Here is a 15,116-nt window from a genome sequence, read left to right as displayed (position 1 = left end):
TAGCTTCGTGACCAGATAAAATCGTTTTATGCGAGACCATTACTTTTATGGTTACCACATGGCCATATATCGACTATTATGACTGGACAGTCTTATTACCCAGGATAATTACGCACGGTCATGATTCCGCATTGACCATATACTCTATCTATATATATACCCTATCTCCAATAATTTCCTAGGAGCCATAGAAATCGCCACTTGCCGCGGATAAAATGAATGAAAATATGGGGGTTGTATTTATGGTTTGATTTTGGAATTTCATTTTATTGAACTCGAACGAAATTTTAGCTGGTTTCTTATGCAATTCTAATTATTGGCTAAATGACGGGTTCTAATATGCAATATACAATTTTACAATTGGTTTTTCTTGGTCAGCGGCGAGGCCGTTCCACTTAGCCAGTCGCTGATGTCCGCTTCGTTTCTGGAAAGCCATTCGATATTGTACTTGATGGTTTCCACGGCCTCCAACCGGGAGTTAGCTCCAGCTCCCGATTCGGGGTACTTGGAGAAGAAGTGCTGAACCTCCTCCAGTTTCACGGAGCTGGCAAAGTTGGCCGTGATCTGGGCGATAAGTCGACCAAAGTTGCGGTTGTTCAGGCCAAAACGGGCGGTGAGCTGGGTCCACTGCTCACGGTAGAATTCCCAGACCACAGGTTCACCCACAGGGTTGGCGGCTATGTACTGCACACAGGTGAAGTAGTCCTGGGAGCGGACGATGCTCTCATCGCTAGAGGCCAGAACCAGGAAGTTGAACAGATACTGGCTGTTCCGAACACCAGACAATCCGTACATCAGCTTCAGCTTCTCGCTGGCATCGGTTTCGGCCACAAAGAGTTCGAACAACTGATCCCAGCTCGATTGGCTGGTGGACTGCTGCATGCCGTAGTAGTAGACGATCTCGCGAAGATCGGGGGAAGGTCGGCTGCTCGGACTTTGGAGGAAGGCGTTGAAGCGCTCGGAAGCCTGCTGCAGACAATCTGGAACTCCCAGGGCACAGGCGGCACTCAAAATGGAAACTCGCAGGCGGCTGCAAAGGAATATGGAATGAATGAGTAACATAGAATTTAATATATAAAGACTTATAGTGTTCACTCACTTCATCAGGTGATCGTCTGCGTCCACAGTCCATCCCACCTCCTCGTATACGCCGGCGATCAGACTTCTGGCGTAGGTTAGGTACGAGACATATCCCTCGCTGAACATGAGACTGCGATGGAGTGACCTAAGCTTATTGGAGGCCACATACCAGGGCACGAAGTCGCGCTCCTGGGCCAAGTAAGCGGTCATCTCCAAGGGAATTCTGTAGGATAGTTGGCTCGCATCCGCCAGGGCGAAGCCATCGTTCAAGAGATGGGCACGATCGGCGATCTCGAAACGAGCGGGGCTGGTGGTTAACTGCTGGATGAGCAGGTCCCACAGGTCCTCGTCGTAGTTGACCCGATAGTAGCCAGTTTGGTTGACATTCAACTTGATCCACTGCACCTCGCTGGGCACGGCAATTCCCACAGAGTCGACATCGTAGTCGTATATGAAGCTGTTCGATGAACCATCATCAGCAAACCAGGTAATCGGAACACTCCACTTGTAGCCGTAGGTGCTATCTGAAGGAGCCTCCTCGTAACTGGCTGGATTGGAGAGGAATCGCTGCTGGGTAACCTGGAAACTACCATCTCCCACCTTCGAAACATTCAACACCGGATAGCCCATCTGCTCGGTCCAGGTGAGCATCAGTTTCTTGATATCCAAGTCAGTTACCACAGCTTCAACTTCGGTGAGGAAATCATCGGTCACCGTGTTATTGAACTGATGCTTCACCAGGTAATTGGTCACCGCCTCCTCAAACTTTTCGGCGCCCACAAGAGTCTCCAGCATGCGAATCACGGATCCTCCCTTTTCGTAACTGATGGTGTCGAATATGGCCGTAATTTCATCGGGGCTTTCCACCTTCTGGACAATTGGGTGGGAGGATAGCTTGGCATCGTATAGCAACACGGGTTGCAGGGCAACGATTTGGAATTGCTCCAGCTAAGTGGTTAATATAAGTATATTTCGTTAGGTATAGTCTCAAAATCGGTACGTAACATTTCCTTACCATTCCCCAGTCCGGGTGTACAGCATTGACTCCCTTGTACTGCATAAAGCGGGCAAATCCCTCGTTCAGCCACAGATCGTTCCACCACTTCATGGTGACCAGGTTTCCGAACCACTGATGTGCAATCTCGTGGGCCAGTGTTCCGGCTATCGATTGCTTGTTCGCCGTGGAGCTGTAACTGGGATCGTACAGCAGAGCGGTCTCCCTGTAAGTGACCAGTCCCCAGTGCTCCATGGCCCCCGAGGCGAAGTCGGGAATGGCGGCCATGTCCAGTTTGGTTAGCGGATAGGGCACCTTATAGTACTGAATATAGTACTCCGTGACAGCTTGTCCGAACTCCAGAGCGAACTCGACCTTGTTGATCTGATGCGAGGTGGCATAGGCTTGCATGGAGAAGTCCTCGCCAATTCCGTTGGCCTTCACCGTGGTGGTCTGGGAGGCGAAGTCTGACACAATGATGCATACCAGGTAGGTGCTCATCGAAACGCTCGTCTCGAAGATGGCCTCAGTATAGTCTCCCAAGTAATTGGATTCCTAAGATTTAATTCTCGATGAACCTATTAAACTTGTTTGTTTAGTTGCTCTCACCGTTTGCTGCATGTTGGAGACGGCGTGGTAGGATCCCGATGGATGAACCACTGTGATGGCGAATGTGGCCTTCATGGCGGGCTCATCGAAGCATGGGAAGGCCTGGCGCGCGTAGGTGGGTTCGAATTTTGTTGTTGAAATGGTTCTGCATAGGGAAAATGTTCAAAATGTCATTACAAATTTCAAAGCAAACCAACTAACTAATTAGCTATTAAACATTTATGACGGTATTTTGCGTATTATCCAGATCAGGTCATGAAAACACACTGCATACTTTTAGGCATACCATGAAAATGAGATAAAAATCTGAAATACCTGGTAGATCCTGCCTCATTCAGATATGTGCTGCTGTAGAGACCCACGAGCTTGTCCTTCATCTGACCAGCGAAAATGATTCCCAGGGTAATACTGGCATCCACCGGCAGCTCTTCCGTCAACGTGATGATCAGGAACTGACGATCCTCCTCCAGCTCGAACTTTTCCACCTCCCTATTCAGCACATAGACACTTGTGATATCCAGGAGATAGGAGTGGAGAATAATCTGATTCGTGGCCTCCACCACCTTGATACTAATCCTCTGCTGACCGGTAAAGTTGCCTGTTTCCAGATCCGGGTGCCAGTAGAGGTTGTAGTGCGTGGGCACCAGGTTCGTAGGCAGGCGATAATCAATCTGTAGATGTAGATTATAGTATGCATTCCACTGATTAGCAAATGGTTACCCACCGTGTCCTCACGCTTCATGCGAGTGCGGCTCTCCCCGTTCCACTCCTCGAACACATCGATCTTGTCCTGCACATCGCGGAGGTCCCTTTCGAGCTGAGCCTTCTGCACCGCCACCACCACTGTGGCCGTGGCAAAGGCCACCACCGCCCAGCAGAGCACCACCTGCAACCAATAGCCACTGAGGAACATCTTTGCAATAGCACCTGTCGCGAGCGACTAACTAGCGTTAAGTCAGTCAGTCCAGCTCGTACCACTTGTTGCCCAATACTCGATTCGATTCGATAGTGTGTGCACTGGAATTGGTTTATGTTCGCCTACGCGATTACGATAGTGATTGGCCAAATAGCCGCGATTACGGTCAACTGGACGATAGGGTAAAAGCCAGAGAAAGTGGGAACATTCGGAGCGGTACGGCGTGAACTCGCTTGGTTATGAAACAATACGTATGTACATATATGTGCTAAGCCAATTTTACACTTTTACTCATTTCTTTACGCGAATCTGTAAGATTCTGTTAAATTCGCTCCACCTCACTGAGAAAATATGGAATACTGGCAAAAATAAGATTTCCAGCTGATATATCCAACATACTTAGCATTAACGAAATAAAAAAAGATATATAAAAATGTTTTTAACTACTGCCAATAATAGTATATATTAGTAGAGAGAATTTATGGTTCTTTTCTAGTTTTAATATAGCTATGTATTATAGATTAAGAGTTTGAGCATATTGATGTAAACTGGCGATGTTTCAAAAGCTCTAACAATCGAACTACAATTTAAAAAATGTCTGTATACAATCAATAGGGTTTTATGGTATATGAAGTAAATTTCCGTTGCTTGTAAAATTTAGCACGAACATTTGGACGTGCAATAAATGTCAATCAAAATACTTCGTGTCCTTTAGTGGCACCCAAACCCAGTTATCAACACTTGTTATCAATCAGTCCAATGGATAATTGCTTATTTATAGAGCTGTAATTTCAGTTTTCCCCATAGCTACGCTTATCTTTATTTCCACTTGTGCGGCACATTTTTGGTTTATAATGGCAATTAGATGAGTACATGTTTAATGCTATCCATGGTCGCAAGACCACTTCCTCGCACTTTTTACAGTGGCTGCTTGTCCAGCCAGGCGTCCACACCCTCCAGGTTCTCGGCCAGCCAAACAATGTTGTTCTTGACCGTCTCCAGAGCCCTCACCCGTGCGGCTGTGCCGGCTCCAGCTTCCGGATATTTGGCAAAGAAGTGCTCCATCTCCTCCAGCTTGGTTTGGGTGCTAAAGCGCGCAGTGATGGAGGGAATCAAGTTGCCCAAATAGCGCTCGTTAAGTCCAAATCGGTCCACAAGTCGCTGCCAGTTCTCCCGTACATAGTCCCACACCAGGGACTCACCAACTGGATTCGCGGAGATGTAGGTAAGGCAGGTGAAGTAGTCCTGACCCCGCACGTACTCCTCGTTCCAGGACAGGTCAATGTAGCGCTGCAATATCCAGGGAATCTGAATGGCGGACAGGCCGTACATCAGCTTGGACTTCTCGCTGGCATCCGATTCGTTGACGAACAGCTCCCACACTGCATCCCAATCCTCCTGGTTTCCAACGGACTGTATGCCATAGTAGTAGACTGTTTCACGGACATCGGCATTTGGACGATCATCCGGCTTGGCCAGCCATGTGTTGAACTGCTCTCCGGCTTCAGAGAGACAGGATTCCAGGCCCAAGGAACAGGCGGCACTTAAAGCGGTGACGCGCAGGCGACTGGAGATGCAGGAAGAAACGATATAAATATGCACAGCTCTATAAAGGAGTCTACCCACTTATCCAAGTGATCCGTGCCGACTGTCCAGGTGAGTGCAGTATAGATGGGCTCAATCAAAGCTGTGGCGTACTTCTTGTACTTGGCGTAGGTGCTGGTGTAGTAGAGGGTTCGCTTCAGCGCAGTCAGACGGGACGCAGCCACACTCCAAGGAACATAATCGGTCTCCTTGTCCAAGTATCTGGTCAACTCGAAGGCCGTTGCATAGGGCAACTGAGTGGAATCCGCCAGGGCAAAGGCATCGTTGAGGAGATGAGCGCGATCCACCGAGCGGAATGCACTTGGTTGCACCACCAACTGGTCGGCCAGACCATTCCACAGATCGGTATCGTAATTAACGCGATAATAGCCCACCTGATCGGCGTTGAACTTAATCCATTGGACGGCAGCGGGAACGGTTACAGTGACTGTCAAAAAAATACAGAGAGAAAAAATAGAGATCTAAGATCTGAGAGGCCGTGCTCCAGCATACAGATGACGCCACTTACTTTCGCTCTGGTCATGATAAAACCACAGACGCTGCACCACCGAGTCCGAACTGGTGAAATATGTGATGGGGATCGACCAACGGTAGCTATATAATGTATGTGCGAAATTCGCGATCAGATAGCGTCCAGGCAATAAGTTCTGCACACTCACTTGAATTCCGAGGGCTCGTGATCGGCGTCATAGTCGTTCGGATTGGACAAGAAGCGCTTCTGCGTCAATTTGTATTCCGTGTCGGAGACCTTTTCGATCGTGACCACTGGCAGACCCATCTGCAAAAAAGAATGGGGTGTTGAAACATTTGCGAACTTAGAGGTACATCTTTGGGCTTTGGGCTTACCTGCACCGTCCATGTCAGCATAATCTCTGTGACATTGTAGCCCAGTTCCAGTTTGTCGATCTCTGTAAAGAAGTTACCCGTTTTTGCCGTGGAGTACTTGTACTCATTCAAATAATTGGTAACCGCCTGGCGGAAGGTAGTCTCCCCCAGGAAATCCTCCAGCATTCGCACAAGGGAGGAACCCTTGGAGTACGTAATGGTGTCGAAGATCTCCGTGATCTGGTCGGGATTCTCCACAGTCTGGATGATCGGGTGGGAGCCGAGGGTTGCATCCAAGGTGAGTACGCTGTGCAAAGTGCTCACGATGAATTGATCACGCTATGGAGTTTAGACATGGAAATGATAGAGTGTACTTTTGCATAACCTAGGGTCACTTGCCATTTGCCATTCTGGATAGACGGCATCCACGCCCAAGTACTCAATGAAGCTAGCAAAGCCCTCGTTTAGCCAGAGATCGTTCCACCAATTCATGGTTACTTAAAAACAGATAATTGAATTTACTGATTACCAATTCTGACCTTCGCCGCTCCGTTAGAAATGTGAATTTAAAATAGATTATAACGCATAACGTCAGTCCACTCAATCCATTAGAAATTGATTTTTCAAAATATTTGTATAATTCCACATGGTACATCCCCAACCCGCCAGTTAGCTTACCCAAGTTTCCAAACCACATGTGGGCGAATTCGTGGGCAATCACGCTGGCAATGCGCTGCTTGTTGGTGGCGGAACTCGTGGCTTCGTCGTACAAAAGCGATGTTTCCCTGTAGGTGACCAATCCCCAGTGCTCCATGGCACCGGAGACGAAGTCGGGGATGGCAGCCATATCAAGTTTGGGCAGCGGATAGGCGATTTGGAAGTAGTCGATGTAGTACTCGATGACTCCCTTGCCAATGGTCACAGCAAGATCCGTTTTGTCGATTTGCTCCGGAGTGGCGTAGACGCTCATGGGGAAGTTTTCTCCAATGCCATTGGTGTCGATTTCGACGTTCTTGGCGGTGAAGTCGGAGACAATAAAGCAGGCCAGGTAGGTGCTCATGGGAACACTTTTGGCGAACGTGACCTCCTGGAAGGCTCCCTGGTTGACACTGGAGTCCACGTTCATGTTGGACAGGGCATGGTAATCCTCCCCAGAGGGATGCACCAGGGTAATGGTGAACTCGGCCTTCAATGCTGGCTCATCGAAGCAGGGGAAAGCCTGGCGAGCATAAGTGGGTTCGAACTTGGAGGTGGCAATCCACTTGCGGGTCTCATCCGCCTTCACATACGACGAGCTGTATAGTCCCACAATCTTGTTGGCCATCGATCCCTCGAATCCAATATGCAGCCTCACTTCCCTGCCTGTTGTCAGCGGTTCGTTTAGCTGGAATATCAAAAACTCCTTCACAGTATCCACTGTTGTCTCAAGAATCTCCAAAGTATCACTGCCCGTATTCATTATGGATACACTTGAAATGTTTAGGTTGAGGGAGTGCAAGACTATCTGGTCGGTGGCCTCCACAACAGTAATTGTAATCGTCTCCTGTCCACTGAATTCACCAGTTTCGATGTTGGGAAACAGATAGAGATCATAGTGGGTGGGCTTTAGAGTTCCGGGCAATCGGTAATCGATCTTCTCTTCGGGGGACGTAGTGGTGCTGGGTTCACTTGTTGAAGCGGTGGAACCTGGTGACTCAGAGCTTCCTGGTGACACCGTGCTTCCTGGGGAAGCTGTGCTTCCTGGAGAGGCTGTGCTTCCCGGAGAAGCTGTGCTTCCCGGAGAAGCTGTGCTTCCTGGTGACACTGTGCTTCCTGGAGGAGCTGTGCTGCCAGGCTCAGATGTGGGCTCCGAACCACTAGTGCTGCCAGGATTCGCAGTGCTTGCCGTTGTCGGAGCAGCTGTGCTCGTATACCCCGCCTCCAGGAGGTCTAACTTCTCCTGGGCATCGCGCAAATCACTCTTAAGACTCGCCTTCTGGACGGCCAGGACAATGGTCGATACGGTGAAGGCCGTGAGCGCGAGGCCCAGCCCAATGGCTACCAACTTCGCGGTGACTATCATAACACGTTAATCCGGCACGAGCGGAGTCCAAAGCGCAACTAAGCGATCTCCCTGGTAAAATAGCGACAGGTTAGGTAGTGGGGGAATCTCAAGTGGGCCCCTATATCTTAATTGGCTGACTGCGTTTGCAGATTGCTAATCTAATCGCGAGTCGATGAGCATTAGCCGGGCGTGGGCATTAGCCGGAACATATGTAGGGAACGAGTGCCGGTGCGGCTGACAATCGCCCGAATTTATGGACCCCGTCATGGCGCTTTGATTAAACTTAGAAATGCCAAAGATCTGGCGCGTTTTTCCTCGGCAAGTCGGAATTCCAAGCTGCTTGCTGAGCCCCGAGGAACTTCCAGTGTCAAGGCCCATATGTGTGATTGTATCCCTCGGATACGCTATGCTCAGGCTCACGAACACCAATTGAGCAATTTTTTTACTACCTGAGATCCTTCGTGTTCGCTCTATCCCTTTCTGTTTCTGTTTTACCCGGCGCTTAGGTCCTAAAAAACCCTTTTCCGGTGCTACGCAGAAAGGACTTTCGACCTAATTAGAGAATCGGTATTTTCATTGTGTTAAAACCCAAACATCGAAATTTCCGCACACGTTTTCGCAACTCCTGGAACTGAAGTACTTTACAATGACTTTGGCTTTGTGAGATGTGTTCTGTAAAGGGGAAGTTCCCCATAAAAAATATTATAGATGGATTTACAATACAAGTACGGTTAGATGCTTAGCTTTTACTAATTGCATTATCTTTAAAGTGCCAACACGCTATTATTTTGAGGAGATAATATTCACTGTCAAATGAAACTGAGTATAAGTGATTACCTTTTATTTTTGAAGTACTATCAATATATCAGTGTTTATATAAATGTTGTAGTTATTATCGGTTACCCCTTATCACATTTCAAATATTGTTTTTAGGCATGGGTAAATTCTCATTTGAAAAAATCCCAACAAAATCCGTTATCAATATCTGGATATCTGATCCTAATGGTGCTTAACACCATAATCCTGGGTATTAACTTTTAAATAATATAGCAACAATGCTGGCAGTTCCCGCCGGCTCACCACAAAGGACAATTAATTTCCCAGATTATATGCTCGTATACTGTTGGTCATATGTTTTGTTATATAATTGGCTTGGCCAGTCCAAAACCCAAACAAACCCGACCCCGTATCGGGCATTGATGTTGTGCAGTGTGAGTCCGGGAAAATCCGGCCGTACTGAATGGACTCGACTGGGTTTCATTCATGAGCACGTCGGGTGCCGTTCAAGGCTCTACCTGCCTAAGCGTGGGAAAGTTGCTCACAGCGAGGAGGATCCTCCTCCGCCGCAGGACGAGCGCAGGTAGTCAACCAGGAAACTGGTCTGCTCCGCAATTGCGTCGCGGGCTGCCAGTGGGTTTTTGTACCCGTCCGCCATCCGGGAGTTCCTACCCCCTGTCCATGCAAAATTTCCAAGTGGAAAACGGCAAATTTCCGGTTTTTTGAGCAGGCCCGAAATTCCCACGGGCCGGCCCCAGGAGGGCGCCCCGGCTTGGGATATGCAGGCTATATAAGTGTGCTGCCCGGGCTCATCACCATTCAGTCGAGCTAACGACATCGCTGAGATAACACCATATCATCACAACAATAATATTATTGGTCAACATGATTTTTGCCATCACATTCTTTATGGGTGTTACGAGCACCCTGGCAGCAGTTTTGGAGCCCATGAACTACTACCAGTACACCCAGTTCCAGGCTCCCCTTTCCTGGGAGGATATAACCGGAAAGGGCGTGAAACAGGCCCTCGACAGCTGTCAGCAGAGTTTCCAGTGGCAGCGATGGAACTGTCCGAGCCAGGACTTCGTGCAGAAGAACTCCAGGCCGGAGGAAAACTCACCCAATCGGGAGGATGTCTATGTGGCGGCCATTTCCATGGCAGCCATAGTGTACACTCTGACCAAGGACTGTGCCAATGGAGTAATCGCCGGATGCGGATGCACTGAGAATGCCCTGAATGTACCCTGTGCCCATGAGCCCACCAAGGCACTGGAGCAGTACGAAAAGCATTTCGGATCGGGATCAGGAGCCACCGGCCACAATCGACGGGTGGTGGGAGCTCTACTACAGAGATCACTGGAGCAAGAATGCCGATGCAAGCAACCAGGACCTGTGCACGGCGAGTGCCAGGAGGAGGAGTGTGTGGCGGTACTGAAGCCATTCGAAGCCATTGCCCAGGACCTCCTCCAAATGTACGACGATGCCATCCAACTAGAAGGAGCCAGTAGCAATCTGAAGATCATGTGGGAAAACATTCCCCTGGACTCCCTGGTTTTCATGCAGGACTCGCCCAACTACTGCGAACGCGATGCCACCGGATTGTGGAAGGGAACTCGGGGTCGCCAGTGCTCCAAGGATGGCAGCGGTTCTCTGGAGGAACGCCTCTCCTGCCAGCAGCTGTGCCGTGTGTGCGGATACCGCGTGAGATCCCAGCACGTGAGAACCGAGAGGAGGTGCAATTGCAAACTGGTCTGGGGATTCCGACTCCAGTGCGATGTGTGCGTCCAGCTGGAAAGGCAGTACTCCTGCTACTAAACGGATTTTCCACTGGAAATGGAATCCAGGACTGGGGCGCTGGTCGAGCCCAACGAAAACAGCTTACCTACATTTAAGTTAATTTATTTGATTCCACCTCTTATTTATTGCCACAACAAATGCTATCAATAAATACGTTATTTAACATATACCATTCACACAATTTTGCAATCACTTTCCTTCGCGTTTATGGGCCTTTTATTTATGGACTCTAAAGCAGACTTTATGTCATCGGTTCTAGCTGCAGGTGGTTCATAGATTAATGACTTCTAGTCTAGACTTTCATTCAGAAGAGTTTTTTTACTAAGGCTTATAAATAATATTTTGTATCGTTATTTTATCGATTTTGGTTGGGTAAAACTACTGCCATTTCAACTCAAAGGAAAAGTATGGTGATCAACCCGATTTGTGTATATGTTTATTTGGAAGCACTAAAAGCCTAGAACGGAAACTTATAGCCATGTGAGACCACCTAACTGATCCAGGTAGTTGGCTTGCCCTCCACCCGGTAGCCATTGTATGCGGCAGCCGCCGAGGAGGCAGCGGCGGCCAGCTCCGACCTCCGACTTGGTTCACCGGCCCAGTAGGAAGGCACCTCGTAGCTCTGGACCATCTTGTTGCCATTCTTGATGGCCGAGATGATCAGCAGGAAGATGGCCAGCTTGCCCACCAGAATCGACTTGACCAGGAGCAGCTTCAGCTTGGTGACCAGGAACGGAACAATGGCCGATTGGATGAGAAAGGGAAGAATGAAGAGTGGTAAGACTTTGGTGATCATGTCGTACTTCTTGCCGCGACCTGACAAAATTGTAGAGTGTTAGGTTTAGTTTTCAAATATAATATGTTGAAAGCAGTAGAATCCCACCTTCTTCACTATTATCTAAGGTTAACCAGCGAGCTCCGATGATCTCCTTGAGATTCTCGCCATCCAGTTTCACATGCACAATGTCGTTGCTCATGTCCAGACTGACGTTCAGTCCAGGACCCACATAGTACCGCTGTATGCTCTCGTCCTCCGACGAAAAATCAGGCTGATCCGTTTCAGATTCCACCTCCTCCTTTCGCTTGTTGCGATCCTTGCGCTTGCGTTTGCGTCGTTTTTTGGCGGCTAGTGATTCACTATCGTCGTAATTGGGAGACTCTGTTTGGGTCTCCATGAGAGCCTCGGCTTGTGCATCCTGGCGAATTTCCTGGGCCAGTGAATCCCTTGGGTCCTCTTGATCGGGCTCAACCATTTCAGGTGTACCATTTTCCGCCACTTGGGGCGCACTCACGCGATCTCGCAGGCGTTTCTTGTACTCACTGGTCGTTTTGTTGCCCAAATAGGTGCTCTTGTAGTTCTTGTAGATGCCCATGAAGATGTGCGAGTTCTTGCGCAGCGCCTGCTTGTCCTCCGGCTCATAGCTGCTGGCCAATCCTCGTGCCGCCTCCTGGCTGACGGTGGATGTCTCCTGGTTGCCATCGCCACTGCTGTCCTGGCCCAGAGCCAGCGAGCTACAGAGCACACTCAGTAAAAGGAACCTCACCAAGTCGCTCATCTCTGTTGCATGTCAGTTGGCAGTGGGTCTGTGTAAATTGATCTTGGTGCAACCGCTGCAATGGCCTGCTGCAAAATGTGGCACGATCGGCGATGGCCAAGCGTTTTATCAACTCCGAAGAAAGCTGAAGAAAAGCAGCAGAGTAGCGGCTGAATAGCCAGAGCTAGCTGCATTCTGAGGCTGGAATTGGCATTGGAATTGAGCACAGAGACAACTGAAAAGAGTTGCGAGAAGTGGCCGCTGCATCAGCAACCTGTTGCCAGTTGCAATGCTGCAAGTTGCAGGTTGCGAGTTGCCACCACCGCTAGAACACGATTCTTGTGCTGGATCCTCTTCAATTAAATTGCCAGTCGCACAAGTCGATGTCTGTGTTAGAAGTAGTGGCGAAAAAAAATAAAACTGGAGTAGGCCTGCAATTTCTCAGTGATCTCGCTCATTGATTTCTTTTAGCTTTAATTGCCCCCGGCACCCCGCGGTATTGGCCATAAATAACGCTGGCTCTCTAAGTAGCCTGCTAACGGTTCCCGACTCCATTCTTTAACCCACAACTTCAGACTACGGTCTTCAGACATGAGACGCCTCCAATTAACGCTTGACGGCCGTCGCATGGGAAAGTTGTTGACAAAACTGGCGCAGGCGGCAGATCGCTCTCAAAATCCAGAGTAGAAAGTAAATTCTACCCGTCCAGCGTTGCGAAAAATCCGCTTTACCGATTTGGTCACCTAATTTACTTTCACACAATTAGCAAGCAAATACTCCAACTCGCGGTAGGGAAATCTTTATTGCAGTTGCCATGGTTTTATTTCCCCAATAACATGTCCATGGCAATTCCATACTCAATACTGTGTTTTGTAGCAAGTAGCACACAAAACATAATCTAATCTTCGTCTGGCTAATCCAGTCCGAAAAAGATCCCAAACATGACTAACAAAATGCACGGAATATGATAAAAACTCGAAAATAAATCTCATAATCATGAAAAAAAAGGGTTCTTAAAAACCCAATTACTGTGAATATTTGAATTATTCCAAGCCTCTACAAACCAGATAAAATAAAGAGAAAAACTGTCACTATTTACTCACATATCATTTGAATTTTCATACGCAGTGTTTAATGAAAGTGAATTGCAATGCAGAGGGCGTGGAATGCCAAGCATTCATCAATGAACATCCGTTACTCAGCCGAATGGTAAAACATAGTTGCGGATTTAAGCGCGGGTATAGATTATAAATTAAAATGCAGTACGACATTGTTAATTAGCTGATAAATCATTATCGGCCGGTGACGAAAAATGAAAGCGAATCGAACCCAGAGACTTGGGTGCTGCCCTCAATATAGACACGCGTCGTGAAAGAATGCCCATGTCCAAGTTCCATACCATTTCCAAGTTCCTATGCAGCACACTCCCAAATGCGTTGGGCCCGAAAAAGGGCTCTCAGAGGTAGTGAAAATAATGACTGACTGCATGCATATTCAAAAATATACACTGTGCGAAATCGGAAGTAAATCAATCAGCTAAATTCCAAATAAAGTCACGTCTAGTTGTCACAATTAAAATAAAATAATAAATATACAAAACATACAAGCATACAAATATGTTAATTTGATTTTATAAATATTGCAAATTAGTAGTACTAAAATTAAGTGGATTTTTTTCAAGTGTGAAGGCATCTATGAGTCGGGGCAGTTCGATTTCAGTACGAGTCGTAAGGCAGCGGCACGATTTGCTTGTTTTGGCGCACGTTCGTGCCACGCTGCGGCTACGCGATGTCCGGCTCCCGAATTTCAAGTAGCCGCCCAGTGAGACGGCCCAGACCCTCGATAAAAGCCAATGTCAATGTGAGCCCTCCATTCAATTGCTAGCCAGTGCCGGAGTCGAGCAGTGCAGTGTCGAACGGATTACCAGATACTCATCCTCAAGGAATCACCAAACAGTCAATCAACTCGAAATGGCCGCCAACCAGAAGATTGTGTTCGCCCTCGTCTGCCTCTTTGTGGCATGTGACTTGGTGCTGGGTCAGCAGCAGGCGGCCAACAGCTCGGATGCGGAATCCGATGTGGCGGGTTAGTGCTTATACTAAGTGTTAGAGTGTTGTTTACTTCTTATTGTTGAGTCTGAGAAGCATTTTCGGTGATTAAATTTTCTAGAGAAAGTGATCTAATATATTCTGATGCTAGTTGTTATCCTAAGGCATACTAGTAAAAAAGCGTAAACCTCCATCTTTAACATATTAAATTTCTAAATCTATTTATATTCTAAGAATCTACTTCTGAGAAAGAACTTACTAGCTTCAAGTGTGACAAATGAAGTTGTGTACCGCTTACTGAAGCTTACCTCCTCACACATTTAAACCAAACATTCTGTTAACATTTAAAAAAGAAATATTTATTCTTAATCATTTGATAATGTCGTGAATAAATTTAATTGTTCTTCATTTTTCCAGAAAGCCGTACTTTTGGCCATCATTTCCTGCGGCGCATCAGCTTCGCCTTGGTGCCCGGCGCCTTCGTCGTGGGCGTGATCACCACCCTGCTGGCGGCCTTGACTGTCGTCTCCATCAAGGGGCTGGGCGTGGGCGTTATCCTGCTCGTGCTGGCCATCGGCCAAATGCTGTCCCGTGCTCTTCCCGTCCAGGCAGCCGCCGCCTATGCCGCTGCACCCGTTCCTGTCCAGGCTCCCGTGCCGGTGGTCTACTCCCACTCGCACACCCAGCAGCCCGTCTGGTTGGAGAAGGAGTGGTAGAGGATTTGGTTCGGTTTGGGATGGCCAGGATGACAGTGCGAGACCAGGGATAACGGCGAGCTGGTAGCGGGCCAGGATTCAAATTTACCTCAGCCTCAGCGAGCGTGCAACCAAATAATAATTTAAGTCTAGTTTAAATTATTTATTTAACTTATTTATTTATTACAAGT

General features: G+C 48.0%; 5 protein-coding genes across 5 annotated transcripts; 2 read left to right on the top strand and 3 right to left on the bottom strand.

The window, feature by feature from the left end:
• Window positions 1-239: 239 nt before the first annotated feature.
• Window positions 240-3,816, bottom strand: LOC122621044 (glutamyl aminopeptidase). The gene is made up of 6 exons (XM_043798772.1): window positions 3,408-3,816; window positions 2,999-3,354; window positions 2,684-2,828; window positions 2,096-2,629; window positions 1,100-2,028; window positions 240-1,030 (listed from the first exon to the last, which is right to left on the bottom strand). The coding sequence occupies exons 1-6, from the start codon at window positions 3,594-3,596 to the stop codon at window positions 355-357; spliced, it is 2,829 nt and encodes a 942-aa protein (XP_043654707.1). The 5' UTR covers window positions 3,597-3,816; the 3' UTR covers window positions 240-354.
• A 572-nt stretch (window positions 3,817-4,388) lies between these two features.
• On the bottom strand, window positions 4,389-8,141 carry LOC122621041 (glutamyl aminopeptidase). Its single transcript, XM_043798771.1, has 7 exons — window positions 6,708-8,141; window positions 6,429-6,526; window positions 6,051-6,368; window positions 5,864-5,982; window positions 5,713-5,798; window positions 5,226-5,631; window positions 4,389-5,166 (listed from the first exon to the last, which is right to left on the bottom strand). The coding sequence occupies exons 1-7, from the start codon at window positions 8,089-8,091 to the stop codon at window positions 4,518-4,520; spliced, it is 3,060 nt and encodes a 1,019-aa protein (XP_043654706.1). The 5' UTR covers window positions 8,092-8,141; the 3' UTR covers window positions 4,389-4,517.
• Window positions 8,142-9,735: 1,594 nt separating this feature from the next.
• LOC122621697 (wnt inhibitor of Dorsal protein) lies at window positions 9,736-10,665 on the top strand. Its single transcript, XM_043799652.1, has one exon. It carries the CDS (start codon window positions 9,736-9,738, stop codon window positions 10,663-10,665), a length of 930 nt encoding a protein of 309 aa, XP_043655587.1.
• Window positions 10,666-11,137: 472 nt separating this feature from the next.
• On the bottom strand, window positions 11,138-12,203 carry LOC122622001. Its single transcript, XM_043800088.1, has 2 exons — window positions 11,531-12,203; window positions 11,138-11,463 (listed from the first exon to the last, which is right to left on the bottom strand). The coding sequence occupies exons 1-2, from the start codon at window positions 12,201-12,203 to the stop codon at window positions 11,138-11,140; spliced, it is 999 nt and encodes a 332-aa protein (XP_043656023.1).
• Window positions 12,204-14,152: 1,949 nt separating this feature from the next.
• On the top strand, window positions 14,153-14,946 carry LOC122621927 (protein apnoia). The gene is made up of 2 exons (XM_043799944.1): window positions 14,153-14,267; window positions 14,648-14,946. Exons 1-2 carry the CDS (start codon window positions 14,153-14,155, stop codon window positions 14,944-14,946), a joined length of 414 nt encoding a protein of 137 aa, XP_043655879.1.
• Window positions 14,947-15,116: the final 170 nt, after the last annotated feature.

This window comes from Drosophila teissieri, chromosome 3R (assembly GCF_016746235.2).
Source record: "Drosophila teissieri strain GT53w chromosome 3R, Prin_Dtei_1.1, whole genome shotgun sequence".
Lineage (NCBI taxonomy): Eukaryota > Metazoa > Arthropoda > Insecta > Diptera > Drosophilidae > Drosophila > Drosophila teissieri.
The sequence above is the reverse complement of the archived record's forward strand: the minus strand, read 5'-3'. Positions and strand labels throughout refer to the sequence as shown.